The 26,223-nt window shown below is 39.1% G+C and overlaps 1 protein-coding gene across 4 annotated transcripts in view; it reads left to right on the plus strand.

The window, feature by feature from the left end:
- The window catches only part of GRM8 (glutamate metabotropic receptor 8), a 717,908-nt gene that overhangs the window by 685,404 nt on the left and 6,281 nt on the right, over positions 1–26,223 (plus strand). For 3 of the 4 annotated variants that reach the window (XM_084897670.1, XM_084897669.1, XM_084897671.1), the window contains exon 10: positions 24,856–25,102. In XM_084897670.1, coding sequence (XP_084753796.1) covers positions 24,856–25,102 — 247 coding nt within the window. Of the gene's footprint in view, positions 1–24,855; positions 25,158–26,223 lie in introns of all 4 variants that reach the window. The other variant, XM_084897672.1, reaches the window with a different exon arrangement.

A 26,223-nucleotide genomic window follows, 5' to 3' on the forward strand; every position in this document is an offset into this window, starting at 1 on the left:
TGGGTCTGCAGACTGAAGCTCTATCCACTGAGCCAAACCGGTTTCAGCAAGAAGCTGTGATTCTTGACTACAAAAGCTCTCTAAGACTTGACTTTCCACAGTTATGTTTTCAGAATTTTATGTACAAGAAGGGAAGATTTTACTCAGGGGGATATTGGTACCATGTTAAGGGAATAGTAGTCAGAATGGGGGGAAGAGTTCTTACCGGGCCTGTCTGAAGTGAACGGGTGGTTACATAAGAGAACCTGGATAGAATGAGGAAGAGGAATTGAATTGGACACAGCACACTGGTACGGGTAACTTTCAGTGAAAGGCTTGCACAGGACGAGGGGACAATGTTAAAGGGAGAAAGAGAAGTATATTTTTTATGAAATCTTTCTGTGTGGCGCTCTGTATAAATCTTTATCACCTCTTCAGAGCCTAGTTATTCTTTAAGGCATTCAAAGTTAGACTGCTAATCCTGGACCATACAACCTCTCAGCTTTGTCTGGGTCACATGTGAGATATATACACACACATATTGCTTAACCAGTATTCAAGGCAGCCTCTAAGTGGAGTTTTGTATACCCCAGCTGTTTTCGAATTGAATGTTCAAAGATGTCTCATTTATGTGTCTTAAGCCCTCCTAAGTGTTATGGTGTGCATCTTGTCATCTTATACCGATACTGCTTTACAATTAGTGTGCAAGCCTCAGTGAAATAGTTACATGAAATACTGCATTTGAATACTGCTTGGTTGATTAAAGAAAACATTTCTCATAAAATTCTCATTTAAATATCACAGTCAAGGGGAGCATTTTGCTGTTATAGACACTGGCACTCAAATAAGTTTCATGGTGTCTGTAGGTCCGTATGTTTTTCTAGGTTCAACACTTAAATATGGATTTTCTATCTTCTACTCCAGCTTGCATTCCATTCCAACAGCTACATTATTAATGTTTGTATGCTACACCTTGCATATCACTTTATAAAATGGTATTCATTAATTAAGTACATCTTTGAAGTATATTGATTACCAAAGTGGATAATATTAGGAAAATAATATATACTACTTCATAAAATGTTTTCTACATAAAGACATTTACATACATATGTATTTGTGATTAACTCTAAAATTATTGACTTATACATTTCAAGATATTAGTATCCTGATTATTATATGCTGAACTCTGGGTTAAGTACTATAATGAAGTCAGAAGTATAAGACAATCCTCACCTATGAAGATTTTTATAATCTAGTTTGGGAGATATTTCTAATTTTCAAAGAAAAATCATCAATAGCTGATGTATTAGTCAAGGTTATCCAGAGAAACAGAGCCAATAGGGTAACTATATCTATACTGATACCTACATGTAAAGAAATTTATGGAGGGGTTTATTATAGGACTGGCTAACCTGATCACAGATGCAAAGACATCCCATAATCTACCATCTACACTCTGAAGAACCAGGAAAGTCAAAGCTCTCATTTAGTTCCAGTCCCATGGCCTCAAAACCAGGGGAGCAATGGTGTAAGTCAGAATCCTCAGCCCCAAAAGACAGAAGCATTGATGTTCAATTGGCAGAAAAAGATGGATGTCCTAGCTCAAGTGAAGAGAACAAATTTGTACTTCCTTCTCTTTTTGTTCTATTCATAACTTTAATGGATTGGATAATGCCCACTGCTATTGGTGAGGGGGATCTTCTTTATTTGATCTACTGATTCAGATGCTAATCTCTTCCAGAGACACTCACAGATTTACCTAGAAAGTCTTGTCACCAACGACATGGGCAGCATACAATTAACATCACAGCATACAATCATTTGCTGATAATATAAAAATGTTTTCTGAAATGAGGAATGGAAATGAATTGGGTTAGATCTTGAAAGATGGAAAGGTTTATACCTGATGAAGACTGGGAAAGGATATAAAATTAAGAAATGAGAGGAAAGATTTTTTTCCCGCAGTTATAAAATTAGTATAATTCAATAGTAGATTGGAATCTGATTAAATATGGGTGTTAATCATTACTTTAGTGTAGCCTTTTTCCAAGGTGACGTGAGAGTTCCCCAAAACATTTTGGTGTCTTTGAAATTTTGTTTTAGTTTCAAGTATACACTTGTTTTAGTTTCAAATATTATAAATATTGAAAGATACAGCCCCATAAAAAAATCACTTAGCTACCCTCAAGAATTCATAAAATTTAAAAAATATATATTTTATTAATTTTTTTACAGAGAGGAAGGGAGAGGGCTAGAGATTTAAAAACATTGATGAGAGAGAAACATCAACCAGCTGCCTCCTGCACACCCCCTTCCAGGGATGTGCCCGTAGCCAATGTACATGCCCTTGACCGGAATCGAACCGGGACCTTTCAGTCCGCGCAGGCTGACGCTCTATCCACTGAGCCAAACCGGTTTCGGCAAGAATTTATAAAATTTTTAAGAGGTCTTAAAAAAGTTGAGAATTGCTACTTTGGCAGAAAGGTAGCCATAGAAGACTTTTTTGTATTTCCTAGTTTCTCTCAGGTACACCCAATCTTTATGCTATTAAAGGGTACTGAGGTTTTAATTCCTTACGAAATCCCCGTAAAGACCAAGCTCTTTAACACTCTTCAACATTTCACATGAAGACCCCTATGAAAACCCCTTAGCTTTTTTCCCCAGACACCATAACCATGTCACATAGCATAATAACGATGGGGGCCAAGCATAGAGGCTGCCATGTTATTTCACACTCTCATGCCTTTGTGTCTGCTCTTTATCTGGATGGAAAACTCTTCATACCTCTTTTTTCTTCTTCTTTCTTTCTCCTGTATGACTTATCTATCAATATCTATATTGGGCATATCTCCCTCAGGAAACCAGCTGAACTCCCAGTGTGGGTCATGCAGCTACTTCTTTGTTCTCCTAGATCTCCATTTTAGCATGTAGTATATTATGGTGACATTACTTCTGTATCTGTTTTCTCTCCTGATTCATAAGCTTCTTGAGAACAGAGACCTTGTGACTAATTCATGGTTGTAACTTTAAAATGCTTGCTTTATTTAAAGTGGCTTGCTTAATAAATGAGAATAAGTTCTTGCCAAATATCCTGTCTAATAAAGAGGGAATATACAAATTAACCATCACAAAGGTGGCGGGGACCATAACCACAAGATGGCAGCACCCAGTTCCCTCATCCCCGCCAGAGTCCCCCAGTCCTTTTAGCCCATCCCGGGGGGGCAGCAGGCTCACAGTGCAGCCAGACCTGCCCTTAGTCCCCTTAACCCCCATAGGGCCCGAGGCACAGGCAAGACTTGGATGTCAGCTGCTCAGCTGCCAGGGCAGGCCCCAGGTGCAGGCAAGCCTCAGATGGCAGCTGCCCAGCTGTCCAGGTCTACCCAAGGCTCAGGTAACCAGGGCTGGCCAAGTGGCAGCAACAGAGGTGTGATGAGGATGTCACCTTCCCCTGATCACTGGGTAACCTCCCACGCCGAGGGCTCCCAGACTGTGAGAAGGGGCAGGCTAGGATGAGGGAACCCCCCCTCCAGTACATGTATTTTCATGCACTGAGCCTCTAGTTACATAATAAAAGACTAATTAGTAATGTTGATCTGATAACTGCCTTCAAAATAATTGCAAATCAGAAAGCTTGACAGTATGACTTAAGAACAATTCTGATAAACAAATAAAACAAAGTACATACATTAAACTTACTTTTATATTATTGACATGTAGATCAAGTGACATAATAAGTTCTGTAAAAAACATTTAACAGCAGGTCCATGTAAACATAACTTTACTCAGCTTTTCAAAAAGAGGGCAACTATTTACTATTTTTAATAGCGCACTTATTTATGAAGGCCAATTCTGACATTTGAAGGTTATTGTTGCAAATTTGATTTCATGGAAATCTGTTCAAGAGTTTTAAGGAAGTAAAATCAGATTGGTTTGGAATAGGGTTATCATAATGATATTTAAAATCACTCTGCTAACATTAAAGTCATTAATAATTTAATTTAATTTCTTGTTTGCACTGAATATGGTCTTTAAGTAGTAATTACATTTAAAAAGAGGGGAATTTTTGCCTGGCTCAGCTGGTTGGAGTGTTACCCGAAACACCAAGAAGATTGCCAGTTCTATCCCGGTCAGGGCACATATCTAGGTTGTCTATTCCATTCCAGGTCAGAGCATGCATAAGACACACCAATAGATGTTTCTTCCTCACAGCGAGCTTCTCTCTCTCTCTCTCTCTCTCTCTCTCTCTCTCTCTCTCTCTCTCTCTCTCTCTCTCATTAATAAACATATCCTCAGGTGAAGATTAATTATTTAAAAAAAAAACTATTTAAAAACAAGGTCATTTCTAACAATGACTAACTTCAAATTCATTTGGGAACAAGAAACACATTTGAGTCAGGAATGAGAGATGAGCATTTACTATTCCTATGTCTACCCATTGATACTATTGAAATATATGCTAAAAGCGACAAGGACTTGTTCGATTGTTTTTCCAAGTGTCCCTCCATTTCAGTTATTTCCTTGGTCATAATGGAGGTCTGTTAGCATATTGCATGGGTGGAGTTTGCACAGCTTTCTGGCCAAGGGCTGCCCTATAGTTGCTCCAACATTGGGATAACCAGCTGTTACTTATTTAAAGAGCACATCAGTTTGTATGACCAAGTAACTTAATTATGCACTGTTTTGGAGATGTTAAATGAATTATTTTCAAAACAAGTGCACCTTATTTAATATTTTTCTCCATCAAGTACTGGAACGGTGACATTTGCTTCATAAACACTAAGTAATTAAATGCTTGATAAATTGAGACCTTCTGATGGGATAATTATTGTTGAGGCCAGACACAACTCTACCATAAAGTCGCTGAGATCAAAATTGTGGTGGCTGGCACTCCCTGTAGAAAAGGGTTTTAGAAAAATGAAAATTTTGGAAACAGATAATGAGTGTGGTTATGTATGCTGTGGACCAACTTTTATGTTTCAAATTTTGGAAAGGTCACTAAATGGATGCTGTAATCCTTCAGTTGATCACAAAATATCTTTATTGATTCATGACTGGCATTGAAAGAGAGAGAATGAAAAAGAGTGTGTAGAGTACTTACGGTAAGTTCTATTTTATGATGCCCTGGATCAAATATGTTTCTTAATGTGAGCCCATGTAATTTTGTAAAGCAAAGTCATGGGATTCATTGCTACATAAGCCTTTTATTAAACTTATCAAAACCCTCTACTTGGCGATTAAACTTGTAAACACAATTGTAATCTCACAAATATTTGCTTTGGTCATATTTTTCACCTCATAACTTCAAAAAATATTTTTATTATGATGAACTATACATAATATACAATTTTCATTTTAACCATTTAAGAGTACAGTTTAGTGATATTAAGTACATTCAGATAGTTGTGCTAGCATCACTACCATCCATCTCTGGCACTCTTTTCATGGTGACAAACAGAAACTCTACACCCATTAAACTCTAAATCTCCATTTGACTCTTCCCCCTGGCAATTGACCTTTTACCTTCTACCTCTATGGTTTTGATTATTCTAGCTACCTCATATAAGTAGAATCGCATTATTTACTAGAGGCCTGTTGCACAAAGATTCATGCAATAGGCCTTCCTTCCCCTGGCTGCCAGCACTGTTTTTCCTCCGGCACCTGGGACCCAGGCCTTCACTCTGGCCTCAGTCTTCCATCTTTGCTTCAGCTGGCTGGAGCCTTTAGTCTTCACTCCAGCCGGAGCACCACTCCTGTAGCTCCCTCTGCCCCCCACCCTCCCTCTTATAGCAGGTGTCCAACCAGGCCCAACTGCTCTGCACCTGCATGGATGCTGCCCAGAGGCCCGAAGCTGCTTGGGCCACTGCCATCTTTGTTGGGTTAGTTTGCATAATCACTCCTGATTGGCTGGTGGGCTTCACAGAGTGATGGAAAATTTGCATATTTCTCTTTTATCAGTGTAGATTTTTTTGCGACTGACTGGTTTCAGTTGGCATAATGTCCAAACTTTCATCTATGTTGTAGCATATAATTTTCTTTCCATTTAAGGCTGAATAATATTCCATTGTATGATACATCACATTTTCCTACCCACTTCTCTGTAGATGAACCCTTTGCTGGTTTCCACATTTTAGCTAATATGAATGATGTTGCTATGAACATGAGTCTACAAATATCTCTTTGAGACCTGTTTTCAGTTCTTTTGGGAATATATACCCAGAAGTGGAATTGCGGATCATATTGTGAGTGTAAGAAATGTTCAAACCTGTAGAGAATTTTTATGAGTTTATTTCAGCCAAACTGAGGACAATTGCTAGGAAGCAAAACCTTATAGATTGAGAAAACGGTCTGGAAAATGGCAGTTTTGCACTTCATGTTATATATTACAATAAATAGAGGAGGCTTAAGTGGGTTACAGGAATCCACTGGTGATAGATTAGAGAGACAGGAAAAAGCCAAAAAAGGCAGGGTGGGGAGGGATCTTCTGGGATTGAATAAAAAGTAAAATGATAAACATATTTCCTTTACATAGGTTGGGGCAGGAAAGTCAGCAATTAACATGATAATAATAACAAAGAAGGGATCTGTGGTGAGGTGGTTGCATTTTTAAGGGTCTAGTAAAATAGAAATTCCATTGTTTTTGCAAAGACAGGTTTACCAGGTATGTTATCCTAGATGCAAAGACAACAGATAGGCTCAGTTAAGGTGAAGACTGACCTTCGTTAGGGAAAAATACTGCCCTAGGACTTAACTATCTGCCATGAACCGCTTTTAGTGAGAAAGGCTTAATTTCACACCATCCCATGTAGGTACTTTAGGTCTATGAGTTTGTAAGGACACTAACCAGGCTTTCCGAGGGCTGGTCAGGTTTAGTGTGTGGCCTCTTGTTGCCCACAATATGGTAATTCTATTCTTAACTTTTTGGGGAACTACCACACCATTTCTACAGCAGCTAAGTTACCAAAGTTCATTTGTTCTTTTGTTAGTTAGTTAGTTAGTGGAAAATAGTGAGCAGGAGAGTCAGACATTGTAGAACATAGTCAGCTGGGAGCAGAGGCCTGTTTGCTTCATCAAGAAGCTACAGCTTGCCGAAGCTGGTTTGGCTCAGTGGTAGAGCGTTGGTCTGCGGACTGAAAGGTCTCAGGTTTGATTCAGGTCAAGGGCATGTACCGTGGTTGCGGGCACATCCCCAGTAGGGGGTGTGCAAGAGGCAGCTGGTCGATGTTTCTCTCTCATTGACGTTTCTAGCTCTCTATCTCTCTCCCTTCCTCTCTGTAAAATATCAATAAAATATATTAAAAAAAAAAAAAAAGAAGCTACAGCTTCAAACCCAAGAGATCTCAGCATTGTTCCTCCAAGGGACTGACATCCCTCCTTCCCCACTCAGGTACTGATTGTGGAGGGGCGCTGGGTGAGGGTAGGGGAGCTAAGGAGACACAATAAAGTAACAAGGGCACAGAGGAGGTGCTTGAACCTGGAGGCCTGTCCATCTAACCTGCGAAAGGGATCATGGGGCCCATCAGAAGCCTGTGAAAGTTTGGGAAGCTAATTGGTTACTTTGAAAAAGCTTCTGGTTCCTCTCAAGCTTACAAATTCATAATTCTAGCCGCTGAAGAAAGAAGCTTGCTCTCTCTTTCCCTTAATCTCTTCTCTATCCTCTGTCTCTCTGTCTCTCTCTGTCTCTGTCTCTCTCTCTCTCTCTCTCTCTCTCTCTCTCTCTCTCTCTCTCTCCCCCCCCCCCCCCTTCTCTCTCTCTCAGTGACCTGCACTCTCCTCATGCATTCACGCATTTTCTCTCCATGGCCTTGTGGCCTTAGCAGCCACATGGCATTGGCCACTGTCTCCAAACACAGGCTCCAGCAATGGATTGCCTTGGGGAACACAAGCCAAACTTGGCAGATGCTGGACTGGGACTGAGCTGTAATGTGGCACAGGATCCTTGGACATTGACTATTGCTGGCCCCGCTTTTCCATGGTGAGACGAATAGAGATGAATTTTGTTTTCCAAATACATCTTGCCACCAACCTCATCTTCACTTGTGGGTCCCTTGAAACGCTTTCCTCATGACACCACAAGAACCCCCCACACCCACCAGCAGCAGCTGTACCATTTTACGTTCCCAGGAGCAATGCACACCGTTTCACTTTCTCCACAACCCTCGCCAACGATTGCTATCTTGTTTTCTTTTTTTGTTGTTTTTTTGTTTGGTTTTGTTTAATTTTTGAAAGTTTATCTTTATCGTTGAAAGTGTTACAACGTCCCCTTTTTTTGTCCATGGGCCTCCTCCCCCAACACCTTCCCCGTCTCCTAGGCAGCACTATCTGTGTCCATGGGCTTTGCATATTACACCTTGATTGGCTGAATGGCTGACTGAATGACCAGATACTTAGCATATTATGCTTTTATTATATAGAATATGAGTAATATGATGTCATATTTGTCTTTCTCTGACTGGCTTATTGCACTTAGCATAATATTCTCCAGTTCCCGGCATGCTGTCTCAAAGGATAAGAGTTCCTTCTTTTATACTGGCCGCATAGTGCTCCACTCACTTACTGATGGGCTTGTGGGCAGTTTCCAGATCTTAGCTATTGTAAATAATGCTGCTGTGAACATAAGGATGTAGTAGTATACATTCTTTCTGATTGGTGTTTTAGGTTTCTTGGAATATATTCCTAGGATATATTCTTAGGGTATTCTCTAGTTCAAATGGCAGTTCCTTTTTTTTTTTTTTTTTTTTAAACTCCATACTGAATTCCATAGTAGCTGTATCAGTCTAGATTATACCAGCAGGATAGTAAGGTTGCCTTTTCTCCACAACTTCCCAGCACTTACTGTTCGTTGATTATTTTTTATATATAAATTTTTATTTTTTATTGATTTTTTACAGAGAGGAAGGGAGAGAGAGAGAGCTAGAAACATCGATGAGAGAGAAACACCGACCAGCTGCCTCTTGCACACCCCCTACCGGGGATGTGCCCGCAACCAATGTACATGCCCTTGACCAGAATCGAACCTGGGACCCCTCAGTCCGCAGACTGACGCTCCACCACTGAGCCAAACCGGTTTCGGCTGCTTGTTGATTTTTTGATGGTAGTCATTCTTGGAGATGAGAGGTGATACCCTATTGTTGTTTTGATTTGTATCTCTTTGATGATTAGTGACTGAGAAATTTTTCATAAGTCCCTTGTCCATCTGTGTATCAACTTTGGAGAAGTGTATATTCAGGTCCTCTGCCCATTTTTTAATTGGATTGTTTGTCTTCGTTTTGTTGGGTTGTATGAGTACTTTATATATTTTGGATATTAACCTTTTATTGGATGAATCATTACAAATATGTTCTTCCATGCAGTGTGCTCTCTCTATAGATGTGAACTTGACAAAGAACAATTTTTATAGAACCTTATTGGAGTAGGTTCAGAAGAGAATAGAAGGAAAGCAAGTGGATTAAACAAATAAAGGCAACAGTTTCACTGAATTTTACTATAAAGTGGTGCATAGGGGTATTATTTAATGTATGAAAATTATGGAATCAGAACTTTCTTTATAAGATGGATATGATAGCCTGTTTCCATTACAATGCCATAGAAATGGGGAAATAGATAAGGTAGGTGAGAGAGTAATTATCAGAAGTGCTGTCCTTTAACAGGAGAAAAGAGATGGAATGTTGTGCATAGGGGTGATTTGGCTTTAGATAGTAATAGGAGAAATGGCAGAAATAAATATTACTGAAGCCAGTGGGTTATTAAAAGTGGCATAAAAGTGTGTGGAAGTTTTCTAATTATCTTTTCTGTTTTCGTAATGAAATAAGAACTAGTTATCAGATAAAAGTGAGGAGAAGAGTAAGTATTTCAGTTTTAAAGAAAGATGTGAATTAGTCATGTTCTTGAGGAGTGGGGTAGTTAATGGAAGAGGACAATCTAATAGAATTGAGGGCTCACTGAGGTGCAATTGAGGCTTATCATTAACAATTTATAATGAGGCTAATTTACAACAAGATCACTTTTAGTTTTCCTGTGGGAAAACGGTATAGAAGTAGCAGCGAGTTATATTTAAACTGTTGGAAGTCTATTTTCTGGATGCAGCAATTACAGAAGAGAGGAATAGTGAAGGGGAGGGAATTTGCTTAACAATGTTTTCAATGATAGACAATGAAATCTAAGACAGGTAAGGAACAAATAGAGGAATAGGAGAGAGCTTAAATATGGATGTCTTGGAGGAAATTATCAGGTTGAAGAATTATTAGCATTTGTACAGAAGGAATATGCTTGCAATAGTAGGATAGTGGTCAGAGCTTGAAATTTTTTATTTTATTATTATTATTATTTTTTATTTCAGAGTGGAAGGGAGGAGAGAAGAGAGATAGAAACATCAATAATAAGAGAGATCATTGATTGGCTGCCTCCTTCATGTCCCACACTGGGGATGGAGTCCACAACCAGGATATGTACCCTGACCAGGAATCAAACTGATTCTGGTTCATGGGTCGGTGCATAACCACTGAGCAACACCAGCCAGGTCAGAGCTTGGGATTCTTGAAGAAGACATTAGCATGTGTGCAGTTATCATTAAGATAAATAGGATAAAGAACAAGATAATTGTAAATAGGGATGACAAGAAATTGAAAAACCATGGAACTGGGTCAATATAGATTTAGATGACAATAACACTACTGGAAGAAATAATTAGCCTGATATATTACCAATATTATATAAAAGGTAAATTATCCTCTTTCTTGTTATTCAGCTTTTTAATTCTATTTGCAATAGTTGTCTCTCTTTGATTTTAGACAAGCGATAAGGGAAGATATTGAAACTTTATGGTCAATATCACATATCCAAAATGTCTTATAGCACTTTATGGTCTTTCCCCACTATGACTAGGATTTTCAGAGTTACTAACTGGATCATGGGTTTAGCCAGATGACCTGATCTAATGACCTCTCTGGCTTGGTTTGTTTCATTCCATCTTCTGGCCCCTGATCAATACTTCAGGAAAGCAAGATTTTTCTAAATCCCTGTATTTGACAGAAAATCTGGAGACAGAAATACTTCAGGGAGGATATTGATACTGCATAATATTAACACCCAACAGTCATGTGCTATTTCAGCACTTTCAAAACACTTTTTAAAAATACATTATTCACAATCAACCCTGTTATTTTCTCAGGTCAGGAATAATTTTTCCTGTTTTACATATGAGAAAAAGAGACTCATGGGAATTAATTTATTGGCTTGGGATCACCATATTCAGGGATGACAAAGTCAAGCATTATCTTTGGTTTTCTGACTCTTTAAATAGAAGTGCTTTTCAATTGCACCACATTGAGTCTCTAGAATATAGTAGTCAGCCTTTCCTAGTGTATGCTGCTGTAATAAGCAGCAGTGGTTTATTTCTCCCCTACAATACATGGCCGTGATTATAGTTACTGTAGGTCAGCCTCCATCTGGAATATACAATTCTTTTGGCAGAGAAAAACAGCAAGGGCCAATCACTGAATTCTGTAAAGCTTCTGCTTAGGCATCCTATATATTAAAGAGCTAATATGCTAATTAGACCAAATAGCTGAACAACCATCTGGATGACCTTCCTTATAAAGCCAGGGCTGCGAGGGCCAGATGAGAATGTGAGGGCTGCAAAGTCTAAGCCCCTTGCATGAATTTTGTGCATCGGGTCTCTAGTCTTATATAATAAAGAAGTAATATGCAAATTGACCCTCATACCATCACACAAGTTGGTTGTCCCATGTGGTCAAAGATGGCCACTATAACATGGCCTGGAGGGGAGGGCAGTTGGGAGGAAAAAGGCCTGCAGGGGAAGGTAGTTGTGAATGATCACACCAGCAGAGGAAGACATTTGGGAGGGACCAGGCCTGCCGGGCAGGGCAGTTGGGGGTGGCCAGGTCAGCAGGGGAGGGCTGCAGGTTACAATTGGGCTGTCAGGGGAACAGTTAGACATTTGTCAGGCTGGTATGGGAGTGGTTAGGGAGTGATCAAACTGGCAGGCAGGCAAGCAGGTGGGAGCCAGCATTCCCAGATTGTGAGAGGGATGTCTGACTGCCAGGTTAGGCTTGATTCCACAGGGCTGCAGGCTGGGCTGAGAGACATCCCCTCCCCAAGTGCATAAATTTCATGCACTGGGCCTTTAGTGGTGTATATAATACCTGTTCACAGATCATTCTTTAAAACATATCACATGATAGGGCCCTGGCGCCAGGTAGTTCAGTTAGTTGAAGCATCCTTCCAATACCCCAAGGTTGTGGCTCCCATCAGGGCACATATAGGAATCAACCAATGAATGATAAATAAGTGGAACAACAAATGATGTTTTTCTCTCTCTAAAATCAATAAATAAGAATATCAGAATTAAAGAAAAAATATGTCACATGATAAACCTTGACATGAATGGAATAGAGAAGAAAGATATCCCCTAACGAGTGATTCTGAAAATTTCAGGACAATGGGCAAAGATGTGTACCTAATTGAGGACAATAATATACAACAGAAACTCATGAAACAAAATTGACACAGGGGAAGAATTTGCAGTAGAAAGAAAGTATAAATAGCCAAAGAAAATTAATAAATGATAGAACTTGGCAAAAGTTTACTCTCTGGAAAAAGCGCTCTCAATGATAATTCTGTAGCCTAAATGTTTAAGAGTATTCAGAGATTAGTAATATTTGTTTCCAGTGTCAAAGACGTTGGTTAGATGCAGTGTCTGATATGAACGAGCTGAGGGAAAGAGGTCAAAAGAGAAAGTACATCAGGCACGAGTGCTAAGTTGCTGACTGTGGAATTTTAAACTATCCATTGGCAGCCCAAGTTTCTTTTGTAAGTGCTGTGTTATACAGCTTGCTTTCTTATAAAACCCCTCAGGTATTGAAGTCTACGTAGTGCCTGAAATGATTTTTCTTGAAAATTTAATAGAAAACTTAGCTTGGTCTTTCTTCCCCTAACTAAAGACCGAGGTCACTGAACCTAGGAATAAATCGAATGGCTCGCGGTTATATTTGATAGACTGGACACTTTGTTAGAATGTGGTAATGACTTGAACAAGGTCAGTTGTTAGAATCCATCTGAGAATATTATAGCTTCATTTTTGTGATAGCCATAGACATCCTTCACCCTTCCCAACCTTCACACTTAGCCTGAGGGACTACAAATCCTCCACCTATAGAAAAATAACTGGAAGAATCTGCTCTGAGTATTCAATGTTATTTCTCATGTAACAGGATGAAGCTATTTCCAGCTAACTGGCTCTTTCCTCCATATAGTGAGTCAGGAACCCCTGTTTCTTCCATTCTATAGTTTGGCCACCCTCTACTACCTCATTGTCATAAATACCCTGTCAGCAGAAAGGCAAAGAGTTTGTGGAGAAATTACACACACTTCTTGGTTTCTTGTAGTCAATTCTGGAAAACACTCTAATGACATTTGTTCTTGTTTTCACTTGTATTGGTTGAAAACTAGTCAAATGGCACACTAATTTTACTCAGACTTATGTTCTACCGAGAAACAAGTCCTTAAAATAGAAAGAGAGGCACATTTTTGGTACCTATGCACACCCATTTTCTCAGTTAAAAGTGTGTTTTCCACCTTGGCTGGCATGGCTCAGAGGTTGGAGTGTTAGCCAGTGAACCGAGGGGTCATAGTTTCCATTCCAGTCAAAGACACCAAAGACACATACCCAACCCACTTGGGACCTGTGCAGGAGGCAACAAATTGATGTGGTTCTCTCTCTCCCTCTCTCTCTCTCTCTCTCTCTCTCTCTCTCTCTCTCTCTCTCTCTCTCTCTCTCTCTCTCTCTCTCTCTCTCTCTCTCCTTCCCTCCTTCCTCCCCCTCCCTTCATTCTCTCTAAAATTAATGGAAAAATATCATCCAGTGAAGATTAACATCGACAAAAAGTATTTTGTTCTCCTAAATTTCTCCTTGTAAACTGTTACATTTTTTGGCACCTAAAGTTGTTTGTTAGCAGTAATAAAAGAAAAAAGTTTAGGGCTATTTTTCCATAAGATTAAAATAGAGAGTACTCAGTGATAATGATATTTCTCAATGGCAGTTAAAGTTTTCACTTGGATGCAATTATTCTGAGACATCCATAGTTTGAACATACTTAGAACTCAATATATCAGATTTACCAATGGAATAATTTGTCTACATAATTCTTTACTTCTACTCCTAGGAACACAGTTTTAATAATAGTATCCAGATGGTCCTCCAAATTTAGAATAATTTGTTTTCTAAAATCCTGTTTACAATTGATTTGTGGTCTTTGAGATATTATTTTACACATACAATAGTACATATGGCAATTGTCTTGATGGCATCCATAAAAATCTATTTAACCCATCATCTAACTAAGATACATGATTTTTGCAATTAAAATGTAATAAATGTTGTTGTTGTGATTTTGGTAATTCACATAAAAAAACCTAGAAATAAAAAGTCATTTTCTGAATATAAATATTTAACTAAACTGTTGATATATAATATATAAAGCAGCTATTATAACTATGCATACTTTATTTGATAGTAGCTGGGTTTACTTTTTTATTACTTAGTAAAATAAAGTTATACTATTTCATATTTGCTTTTTCACACTTGGAAAAGTCCACATTCTATCACTGTGAAGTATGGCCAAAGATAGCCCCAATTTAAAATACTTGCAATAAGTCATAACCAGTTTTGTTGCAAAAAGTCCCTGCACAGATTTACATGAATTCTGGTACCTTGTTAGGCTGCCTGGCGAGCCATTTCCAGACAGAAATATGCATTATGAGAAATGAGAAATAACCATTCCCCTGGACATTAGCTACTTGTCACTCCTGAGCCATAATGCTTACATCATCGAAGCCTGCGAACATAACTCCATATGTATTCTAGGTGTAAAATTCAATGACTTAAGGAAAAATACAAGATAATATAAAGAATATCTTATTCAAAATTAAATATTAAACCAAAGTATTTTGCTGAGTCTACTATGAGAAACTAAAAAGAGTATGTAAGATTCAGACTATGGTCAGTGGTTGAGATTGAGTCAAGGACAAGATTATTGGAAATGAGGAGGTTAAGGAAATGACGGGGGATAGAATAATCATGGACCTGAATACAGAAGTTTTCAAAAATAACCACATTGCTTGGGCTAGAGAGCAGTACTGTGCACTGGGGTTAGGTAGCAAGGGTGAGAGAGCTATCATTATTACAAAGGGCTGAATCTTCCGATTAGATGCTTAGTGCCAATTTGTGTGATCAGTACACATGGCAGCAGATCACTGGTTTGACATTAGCAGCATGCTTCACCATGGGTAGGCATGATGACTTGGGAAGGTCATCATATATGTAGATAAAGTGTTAATTCTCCTGAATGCTTCACCAAGAGCTAGCATTCAGGCAGACTCATGTGTCTATATTAGACATGATAGGGGACCTATATACAAAGTCCAAAACAATGGTAGGTCTGAGGTTTTTCCTCCATAGAAATCTGACTACCTTGACCTTCATATGTCATTTTTTTAAAGAATAAAATGTCTAATACCCAAGGGTATTCTTCTATAGGTTGTCACAGAAATGGTGATGTGATGAGTCCAGAATTGCCAGGTTCTATGCATGAATGTGACAAGAGTAGGTACAAATACAGCTGAGGGAAGAGTCATGAATCTGGAGTTATGGAACTCACCCTTTGAGAAAGAATTACATTATATCTCCCAACTCACCTTATTTTGGGGTTGACCTTAGTAAAGGGACCAGTGTTAACAATAAGGCTCCCCAGAGACAGTCTGTGGGTAAGGGGTGAGTGGAGATCCTTCTGTGCAACTGAAATTAGTCTTTTCAGCATTTGGTATTTGTGGTCTCCAGTTTGTCTACCTACTGTGTTGTCAATAGCCTTTTTCTGGTGGCTATGTGATGACAATTTGTCTTCTGATTCAAGGGAATCCCTGTTCTCTTGATGGTCAGTAGTTCCATCAGATACTTCTCTGATCTGCCAGTGTAAACTCAATGTTAGTATCTTCATTTTAAAGCATCACTTTATTCAGCTCTTTAGGTTTATATTTCAAGCTAGATGATTCCGGCAAGCTCAACAAGACATAGTTCTTAGAAAACCAGAGCGTCTTCATGATCCACAGTAGGGTTTTTATGAGGAAGGTAGATGGTTGATAACAGCAGTTTTGAAGAGAACCCTCTGAGTTCTCAATTAGATGTTAATTCAGGTACTTTAACGGAGTCTCACATTTTTAAGGAATGTAACCAAACTCTATTAGAAAATGGATGATTTTCTGACTTGGTGAGGATTCAAGTCCTACTATTCCTATACTTTCACCTCTCAGTGGATCTATGGGAGCCACATGGTGCGTGGTAAGGATATGGACTTCCAAGTCAGACAGTCCTCAGATAAAATCTCAGCTTTATCTTCATGAATGTGTGACTTTGAAGATGTTATGTAAATTCTCCAAAATAGACCCATTTCTAATACACAGGATTATGGTGAGGAAATATGTGCATAAAATATTTGGCATAGCACTGATACTTCATCCTCAATAACTGGTAAAAATTATGATTGTAATTATTGTACAAGACCTAAATTTACCTCTTTAATCAACATCAGAAAACTTTGAGATGCTATTAGTATGTTTAAGCACAAACCAACTGCAATCACAGGACTTTTAAAATGCTTTGAGTGATATTAACTCTATGTATTTAATATATATCCTAACTAATAAAAGAATAATATGCAAATTGACCATCACTCCAACACACAAGATGGTTACTGCCATGTGGTCAAAGATGGCTTACCCATGTGGACACAAGATGGTCACCACAAGATGGACAGCAGGGGAAGGAGGCTGGGGGTGGACCAGGCCTGCAGGATGCCTTCACTGTGGCTAGGTGTGATGACTTGGGAAGGTCATCATATATATATGGGTAACGCAGGAAAGGGCAGTTGGGAACAACCAGGCCTGCAGGGGAGGGCAGTTGGGAGCAATTGGGCTGTCAGGGAAGCAGTTAGGTGTTGATCAGTCTGGCAGGGAAATGGTTAGGCAGTGATCAGGCTGGCAGGCAGAAGCAGTTAGGGGCAATCAGTCAAGCAGGCAGGCGAGCTGTTGGGAGCCAGCAGTCCTGGATTGTTAGAGGAATGTCTGACTGCCTACTGGGATCGGGCATAAATGAGCAGTCTTACATCCCTTGAGGGGTCCCAGATTGGAGAGGGTGCAGGCTGGGCTGAGGGACAATCCCCGCCCCCCGCCCCACACACAAATTTTGTGCACTAGGCCTCTAATCATATATTATTACATAGTTCATAAAGTTTGCTCTTATAATAAATATTTTCTCTCCCTGGCTTCTTCCTTAAAAACTAGACTTTTGTTATTTGTTTTCTTCATGTATATATTTCATTTATTATGTTTTGTACACATTCAAATAGATACTATTTAAATCATTACAATTAAAATATCTCCATTACTCTCATTCTCAGTTCCATCCGTGCTGTTGCAAAATGATAAAGAGCTAAAAGGCAGCATTGAAGCAGGAGCTTATAGAACAAAACCTTAAGAAAATTATCTATAAAAGAGAAAACCATTAGCAAGTAGAGGCCTCATATTCATTTGCATATATCACAGTAGAAAATGCAACGCCATTGTTTGATAAATTATTTTTCTTATGTTCCTATAAATAATACTTATGTAGTATAATTGAAAATTAAAGACTATATTTTATTTAATAGTGATCTACTTTAAAACATCTACTTCATAAAATGTCTATCAGGGTTTAATAAAAAATAACCTATTTATTAATGCAAATATTGAATATAATGCATATTTAAGTATATGCACTTTTTATACTAGTAAGTCCAATATGTTTTCTTCTTTCTTTAGAAGATCTTGAATTTCCTTACACTTTTCCTTTTCTATCCATGACAAAGTTGATATTTTACTTGTTGGTTGATGCATCATTATTCTCTGCATCTGGTTCCCACCATTCCCAGTAAGTCCAAGGTTAAGAATTCAAACCTCACTTGTGAACCTGACCTGTTCTGCATCACTCTTTGATTTGACTCTTTATTTTGCTAACATGTGTCCCGGCCAAAAGGTGACATGATGAGAGGCTGCAAATGGATCAGAACAAATCCACCTTCATCTCCAGTAAAGAAAGGGCAATGCAATATCTGACTTTTTAAATATATATATTTTATTTATTTTTTTACAGAGAGGAAGGGAGAGGGATAGAGAGCTAGAAACATCGATGAGAGATCGACCAGTTGCCTCCTGCACACCCCCTACCAGGGATGTGCCCGCAACCAATGTACATGCCCTTGATAGGAGTCAAACCTGGGACCTTTCAGTCCACAGACCGACACTCTATCCACTGAGCCAAACCAGTTTCAGCATAATGTCTCTGACTTGTGAATGGGTTAGCAACACTGATGTCTACCTGACAGGAGAAACACAACACTCCTAATGCTGACTTTTCCCAGAATGAAATTAGACTGTGATTATTTGATTGTTCTGACTCTAGAATTTCCCATAAGTATAAAACATATTTACTTAATAAATACTTTGTGTGTGTGTGTACTACTGAAAAGGCTAAAATACTTAGACTTATTTTGAAAGAGTGATATTGTTAAATCTTTATTGTGTGAAGAATATGAATAGAGAAATATGATTAACATTAATTAATGACAGTATGTATTATTTATTTATTTATTGCTATACGTCAGGCACTGTGCCAATGTATTACAAGCACTATCTCTTTAAATCCTTTGAGTAAATCTATGAAAGCTTACAAATAGTGTGAGTGCATCACCCTCAGTTATACAGCTCTTACATAGGGAAGTGATCCAGGTCTGATCCCAGAGCACTTATATTATCGAAGTAGAGACCACTGACTTAATTTATATTGTCTTTTGCTAAGCTGAGAACAAAATGGCCCATTATTGACATATTTACAGTTTAAAAGAGCATCGTATTTATCTATCGAAGAGTTTCTGTTCCCTCCTAGATGTTGATTTGAGGTTTAATGGGGCCCTCAAATTTTCTGTTTTCTAGACTTAGAATCTGATTTATTGTCTTCCTCTTGAAACTACAGGGGTTATTTTCTTTAAGTACTAAATTCAAGAGTAAGTACCTACACCACCTCAAAGAATATAGGAAATTTATATCATCCAGGCAGTATTATAGGTGTTAAGTTAATAGCAGTGAAACAGGTAAACAATCCCTATACTCATGGAATTTTTATTCGTTAAGGGAAATAGATAATACATAAATTAAATTAGTAAAATATATAGACTTTCATGGAAGAAAATGTTAGATGAAAGGAGTAAAATATAGCTGGGAATGCAACTTAAGGGATGGAGGTTACAATATTTAATGCTGTGTCTAGAAAGGGTCTCACTGAAAAAGAACAGTTCAGGAAAGACCCGGGGGAAGTGAAGGAGTTAGCCTTTAATATAAAGCTCCAAAGTAAAAGCATGCTTGGTATGATCCAGGAGGCCAGTGTGAGGGGAAGAGAATGAATGAGGGCAAAAGTAAACCAGATCAGTTTAGAGTATCGTCTGAGCCATTGTAGGAACATCATTGTAGGGAGTCATGGTAAAGTTTGAGAATAGAGATGACCCTTATAGAGAACTAGAGGCCCGATGCACAAAGATTCTTGCAAGAATGGACCTTCCTTTCCCTGGCTGCTGGCACTGTCTTCGCTCTGGCCCAGAATCATCTTTCCACCTTCCCATGCTGCCCAGGAGCCCCCAGCAGCTGGGATGGCGGGGAAAGCAGGTGCCACTGTGGCAGACACACAGAGAGGGGAATAGATAACAATAGCAGCGAAAGTCAGCTCTAAGCAGGAATGTAGCTTTCTAACTGGTCAAACTATGTGGTAAGCAGCCAAATAGAACCGGGCTTACTGTAGCAAAAACTGAGACATCCAGGATAGGGCAGAAATAGTCAAGATTAAATAATGAGTGTGTTTCTTACTACATGGCACAATCCTGCCTTGGGTGTTAGGTCTAAGAATTGGTTACCTTAGTCACTAAAGCATTGGACACGTAACAGCTTGAATATCAGAGTTATGGAATTCTGTGTGCAGGTAGCTGGGTGAAGTAAAAGTCCCACCTTTAGTAATGTAATCTCCCTCCTCACTCTTCTTGGAGTCTCTAATGATCCAGGCCATGCCCTGCTTTCAGTAGACCCTGGATGTGCACAGATGACCCTTCAGAGAATGAAGAGGGAGCTATAATAGGTCTCAGAAAAGATGTCATGTTAGTAACTCCTTTGTGCCAGCTCCTCCCTGGCTAAAACCAATATTGCTTCAATCTACTCAGTGCCTCTGACTGCTTCACGTTCAAAATGTCCATGGAGCTTGGAGGCAGGGGAGGTGGCAGGCCATCAGTATATGTAATAGAAAAGATCCTCTCCGTCCTCTGGGTATTAATATTTTGGAATGATGGGGCAGAAGGTGGGGCATAAAAAAATAAATAAATAAATAAACAGATTGGAAGAAAGAAGGTTACATTAACATTTCTGAAGCCATTGTCTGCATCTTTCACTGGATTTATGTTGGTTCCAGGGAGTTAATCTAGTTCTCTCCCACATTCTGGTGAGCCACAATTTGATACAGAGAGCCAGTGTGTTATTCCAGGACTTTAGCACAGACAGGGAATATAGCCTTGACATCAGCAAATGGAATTGACTTTGGGGCATAATTTTATTCAGCCTACTTTGAAGCAAGATCACAAAAGCCTTTTTCTTGACATCATATAGTTAGATGATGGCTGTCAGCTATTCAGTAAACACAACTGTCTGCTTTGGATACAAGCTTATAAGCCCCTCTCTGGTCCTCTAGAGATGTGAGAATGCTTTGTGGGCATCCTTTCAGATACAGAGCTGTAGGGCAAAAATCCTTCATTGTGTTACTACTATGTTGTGCTTTTGAGACATTTTATAAAGATTGTCACACACCTTAAACCCTTCTATGAGAAAAGTATTACTTCCCCCCTTTCATAGGGAAGAAATTAAAGGTCAGAGAGGAAAATGAAATCACACAGCTGTCCAGTGGCCAGGGAATTTTTATTAGAGTTTGGATTATCACCAGGTGGGTCGACTTGGGGCTCTTACCACCCACACAGCAACTCCGAAGTTTCTCTATAAATGTCTTTATCTCTAAAATAACAGCCACCCCCCACTCTGCCAAAAAATAACAAACTATCAGTGGTGCCAATTCTTTCTTATATGGCTCAAATAACTAGAATTTTCTGTGGATTATACAAAAATCTATGAGTTTTTTTTTAATTAAGTGCTCACATTTAATCTTTTAATATAATCTCTCCATTTCTTCAGACATATGGGAGACAGTCAGAATCCTATAAGCGATGATAGCTCACATTTACGGTAGTTCCCCTAGAATGAGAGGAGGTGGGATTTTTATTCTTTGCTTGTTTTGTTGTTGTTGCTTTCATTGGGGTTATGACAGATAAGACTTTTTCATTTCTTTAAGTATTTAAAAATGAAGTTCAATCTACTGTCTGTGCGAGGCCCTCTAACAAGTGGTAGGCCACTGTGAGATTTGGGATTTTAGGGTGTGATTTCTGAATAGGTGCTTTTCCTGAATTAAATTCACATTACATTTTTTCAGAAGCTGTTTTGAAAGAGCACGCAAGTAAGTTCAGCATTTTGGTGGACTTTGACAGCATAGTGTCTAATGGAGAGCTTGGAACACTGAGCACAGTACTGTTTAATCCTCATGTCTCTGTTCATTACATCTTCCAATGAGCTGGTTTGCTGAAAAGAGAGACTGCAGTAATGCATTTAATGTGGAATCTGGAATTCCAGAATTTTCCTCATGCCTAATATTTTGCAATATTAAATTTACCATATGTTTCAAACATAATTTTAAATCTCCATTTCTCTGTTGAATCATGAAAGAAGATTATCCTTTATATTTATGGCAGCAGAGAAAATTTACAAGATTTTCAAGATACAAAGGTGTTTATGTATTACTTGAACTAGGACTGTACATTTTAGCAAGACCAACAGATTAAGACATAAAAATAATCCAGCTGTTCAGTGTGCTGTTCCTGCTATTTCACGGCTGTTTGATGTCTAGAGTTGTTTTTTTTGGTTTTTTTTTTGTTTTTGTTTTTGTTTTGTTTTGTTTTTGTATGTTTTCTTTTAAGCTAAATTGACTTGCAGGGTCTTACTGGGATAAAGCTGATGGTTACCTATTTGATCATTTGATCGGCTTTGGAATATTCACCAGTGTACTTGCTGTTTGGCTATATCCTTTCCTTATCTTTATGTCCTTTGTCTGAAGCCCATTTGCTGCATAGCAATGCTAGTTGGAGAATAGGTAAGAATTCAGAGAGAATTAATCACCCCAGGAGAAGTTTATGAGTATGCATATAAGTTGCTTAAAAGTAGGTGGTGAAACTCAGAGAGATTTATATGGCTAAAGGCACAGGTCTACAGTTTACAAAACTCTCTCTCTCTCTCTCTCTCTCTCTCTCTCTCTCTCTCTCTCTCTCTCTTTTAGTGGGGCACTTGGTTTATTTCTGATGCAGTGACTCAGTACAGTGGGCTGAGGAGGTGGGGGATGAGGATTAGTGGAAAGGCCTTCTCCTGCATGGACTAATGTCCAGCGCCTGATTCCAGGCATATGTCTCCTAAAACCACTCGTGTATGGCCATTGAGGGAAGGTGTGGATCAGGGTCTCCTGGAGATCATACATGCCCTCTTCCTTGAGCTGGTCCTAACTGCTGCTGATGTAGCATAGCACTTGCACCCTCTGAAAGAATTCCTCACCAACCAGGCAGACATTGCCTGCTGGGGCAGGTAAGCCAGAACAAGGTAGACAGGGGAGCCAGATGAGGCCTCCAACTCACCTGGCCGTTGCTGGCTCACTCGGATGGGTCCAGGGACTTTCTGGGCAAGGGTGCCAGATCTCTCTTGTCACTGGACTCGCTCTGGGAGCTGAATGACAGACTGGTCCAGGTAGCCCCTTGGTCTTAGTGGTGATCACTAGAGTGGGTTTGGGGTTGGCAGTGCTGGGGGTAGGGCAAGGCTTGTTTGAGGGGCAGCAGCTGGGGGTCCACCATGCAGCTGGGGGGCAAGGTGGGCAGTGGTGGGGGACTTGGAGTCAGGCAACTCTCCATGTCCTTGTCTGAGTGTGCAGTGCCAGGGGCAGCAGGCAGGGGGGCTGAGTCAGGCAGTATGGGCAGGGACTTGCTGATGGACGTAAACAGCATCTCCTCAGCCCCCAGATTTCCTGCCTGCTCCTGGGACCAGGTGCTGCTGTCACTGGAGCTGCCAGGGAATGTGGCAACCATCACCATAGGCACGGCCTAGCAGTGCTCAAACTCAAAGAGACAGTAGGCGCAAGTCCACATTATGGGGGAGGCTTCACTCATGGTGACAGGGGACCGTGGCACCACCTGTTCAGAGGAGACAGACAGGGTGTTGTCCTCTTCTGTGGAGTGCAGGAGCTCACTCAGCGGCAGGGAAGGGGTGGTCGCCATGGGGGGAGACCTCAGTCGTTTCTAATTTATTGTGAGTTTCATTTATTGGCAGTTAGCATGAGGTCATGCCATGTAGTATTATAATTTATGGCTTTGCTGACAGAATCTTTGGGATCATATCTCTATTAAGCAGGTATACATGAGCCCAACATGCATGAGCTCAACTGAGGCTACGCATTGTGCTGCCGACTTGAGATGTCATCAGCCATGTGTTATAGCCAATACTGTTGTGTGTTTGACAGGGTGGAATATTATGGGAAGCAGATTCTGTACAATTGTGTAAATCAAATTGAGTATAAGTCATATCTTCCTGAAGATATTCACACAAAAAACAATGAGAAGTTTCTGAGTTATTATTGTGTCTAGAGTCTTGTGTAGTTTCTTTGATGTACGTAAGAAAAAAATATAGATAATTGACTCTAACAAAGTTTATATTCTAGCTATACATTTCATATAATTTACTACAAAGTTCATATAAATGATTATAATCACATCATTATACATTAAGGAAGTGCTCTATTGTTTTAATTTTTCATTGTATTAGGCACTAAGAGTAAAATTTAAAAAGAACATTATCTTTACAATAAGATTTATTATTGATGACTTCCTGGAGGAAGAGAACTTTGAAACAAACCATATTTTCTATCACCTGTTGAAGGGTATTCACATGCTCACAATGTGGTCTTGTACAAAAAGACAGCCTTACTGGTAGATGAATTGAATAGCAAAATCAGTAACCTAATGGTAGATTTCACAAACAGGGACAGTCTCTATACTAGTGACTGAAGTTCTCCTCATGGTTTGGATAGATCTTTACCTCAAGTCTTTATTATCTGTTCAGAGAAACTGTCTCCCCTAGGACCATGCAATCCTAAGGTTGGTACAGGTATTTACCCTTGAAGTTGAATGTTTTTGTTTACTTATTCATTTATTTATTTATTTTAAAATATTAATACTGTGTATTTATTTTACCCCCATTATTTTTATCCCCTCTGTGCCTTCTTCCACCTCCACCCAAAGTTGAATGTTTTTGGATCCTTTATTAAAAAGGACTTAATTAGCTTGGGTTCTGGGCTTTCCAGATATAATTTGATGACTTTACATTTTCAGAAGTATTATTAGGGTGAACAGATATTAACAAGGATCATAGATATGTTGTCTATTTGTTTTGACAATTGGACTTCCTAAACAATCCAAACTTACCTGCATTTGCAGATGGGGTGAAGAAATGCTTGACTATAATTAAGGGCAGTTTCCATAAGTGCCTTCTCATTTAAGTTAAGCAAAGAAGCTGGAATAATTCCAGAAAATGATTGTTATTTGCTTTATCTTAGATCAGGTTTACCAACATTAATTTTCTTTTTCCTCCCTTCAGATGTACATCCAAACAACAACACTTACTGTCTCCATGAGTTTAAGTGCTTCGGTGTCTTTGGGCATGCTCTATATGCCCAAGGTTTATATTATAATTTTTCATCCAGAGCAGAACGTTCAAAAACGCAAAAGGAGCTTCAAGGCTGTGGTGACAGCTGCCACCATGCAAAGCAAACTGATCCAAAAAGGAAATGACAGACCCAACGGCGAGGTGAAAAATGAACTCTGTGAGAGTCTTGAAACCAACAGTAAGTCATCCGTAGACTTTCCGATGGTCAAGAGCGGGAGCACTTCCTAATAGATGTACGTTGGACATTCTTCTACGAGTCTTGGGGTCTGCGCCACATGGCTCCAGGGGCAAGATGGAACTTGCACACCATGAGACCATCATGGCTGTGAGATCCATTTGGTTCTAACCAAATGTCTTCAAGGGGCTTGGCTCTTCTGAAAAGCATACCATGCACACACGATCTCTTTACAGAGTATGACATTCAGGTCTCTCTTTGGAGGCATTACTGAGCTTGGAACTATCTTCCAAATATAAAAATTACCTTTTAATAATTAGGAACAAATCGTTAATCTTTGTTAGTTCATTATTGGTTGCTCTTTATAGACCTAATAGCTACCTAATATTTATGGGACATACTATCAAAGATCTTACACAAATAAATGTCATTTGGATATTTGGGGAAATGTGAAAACTGGAGAACTGACATATGAGGTTAAAGGATAGTTAACACTTATTTCCCTTCGTTGGCTTCTTTTGACTTCCCTCCTTGAATAAATTAATATAATTAGAGCTCTCCCCTGAAAGACTTGTGATCCTGAAAATAGAATCCTTTCCACAACCACCACTGTGTTTTCCCTTCCTCGTCTACAATTCCATAGTCCATCCCTAAACAAGCACATGATAGTGATAGAGTGGTACCGAGGTAATCCAGGAGAGTTTAACTGATCTATGCAGTTCTTCCTGGTATCTATCGAAGAGTAGCAAATGTTTGAAGATTTATATTATAAAAAATACCAGAAACCTGAGTATAGTTAAAACTAACAAACAAAAGTAACCAACATCATAGTACTAGTTCTGTAGATGGATCAAAAAGAAATAAAAGCTAAGGCATTTGAATTAGAGGGGCTTCCTGTCTTTTGGGGATACAACATGTATATTTAATAATTCAGGCTAAAATTCTGTGCAAAATTACTGTCTTCCTCTCAGATTCCTCCAGCAGGGCAGGCTGTCTCCCCAATTCTCTGTACTTTTGACATGAAATTCAGGGAAGATTAAGAGTTGTTTTTATCTGACTTAATTATTATTATAACTTCTAGTCTTCACTAGATTTATAATCATCAAGATTTCCAGATGAATATT

Source organism: Pipistrellus hanaki, assembly GCF_964339955.1.
Source record: "Pipistrellus hanaki genome assembly, chromosome: 10".
Taxonomy (NCBI): Eukaryota; Metazoa; Chordata; class Mammalia; order Chiroptera; family Vespertilionidae; genus Pipistrellus; species Pipistrellus hanaki.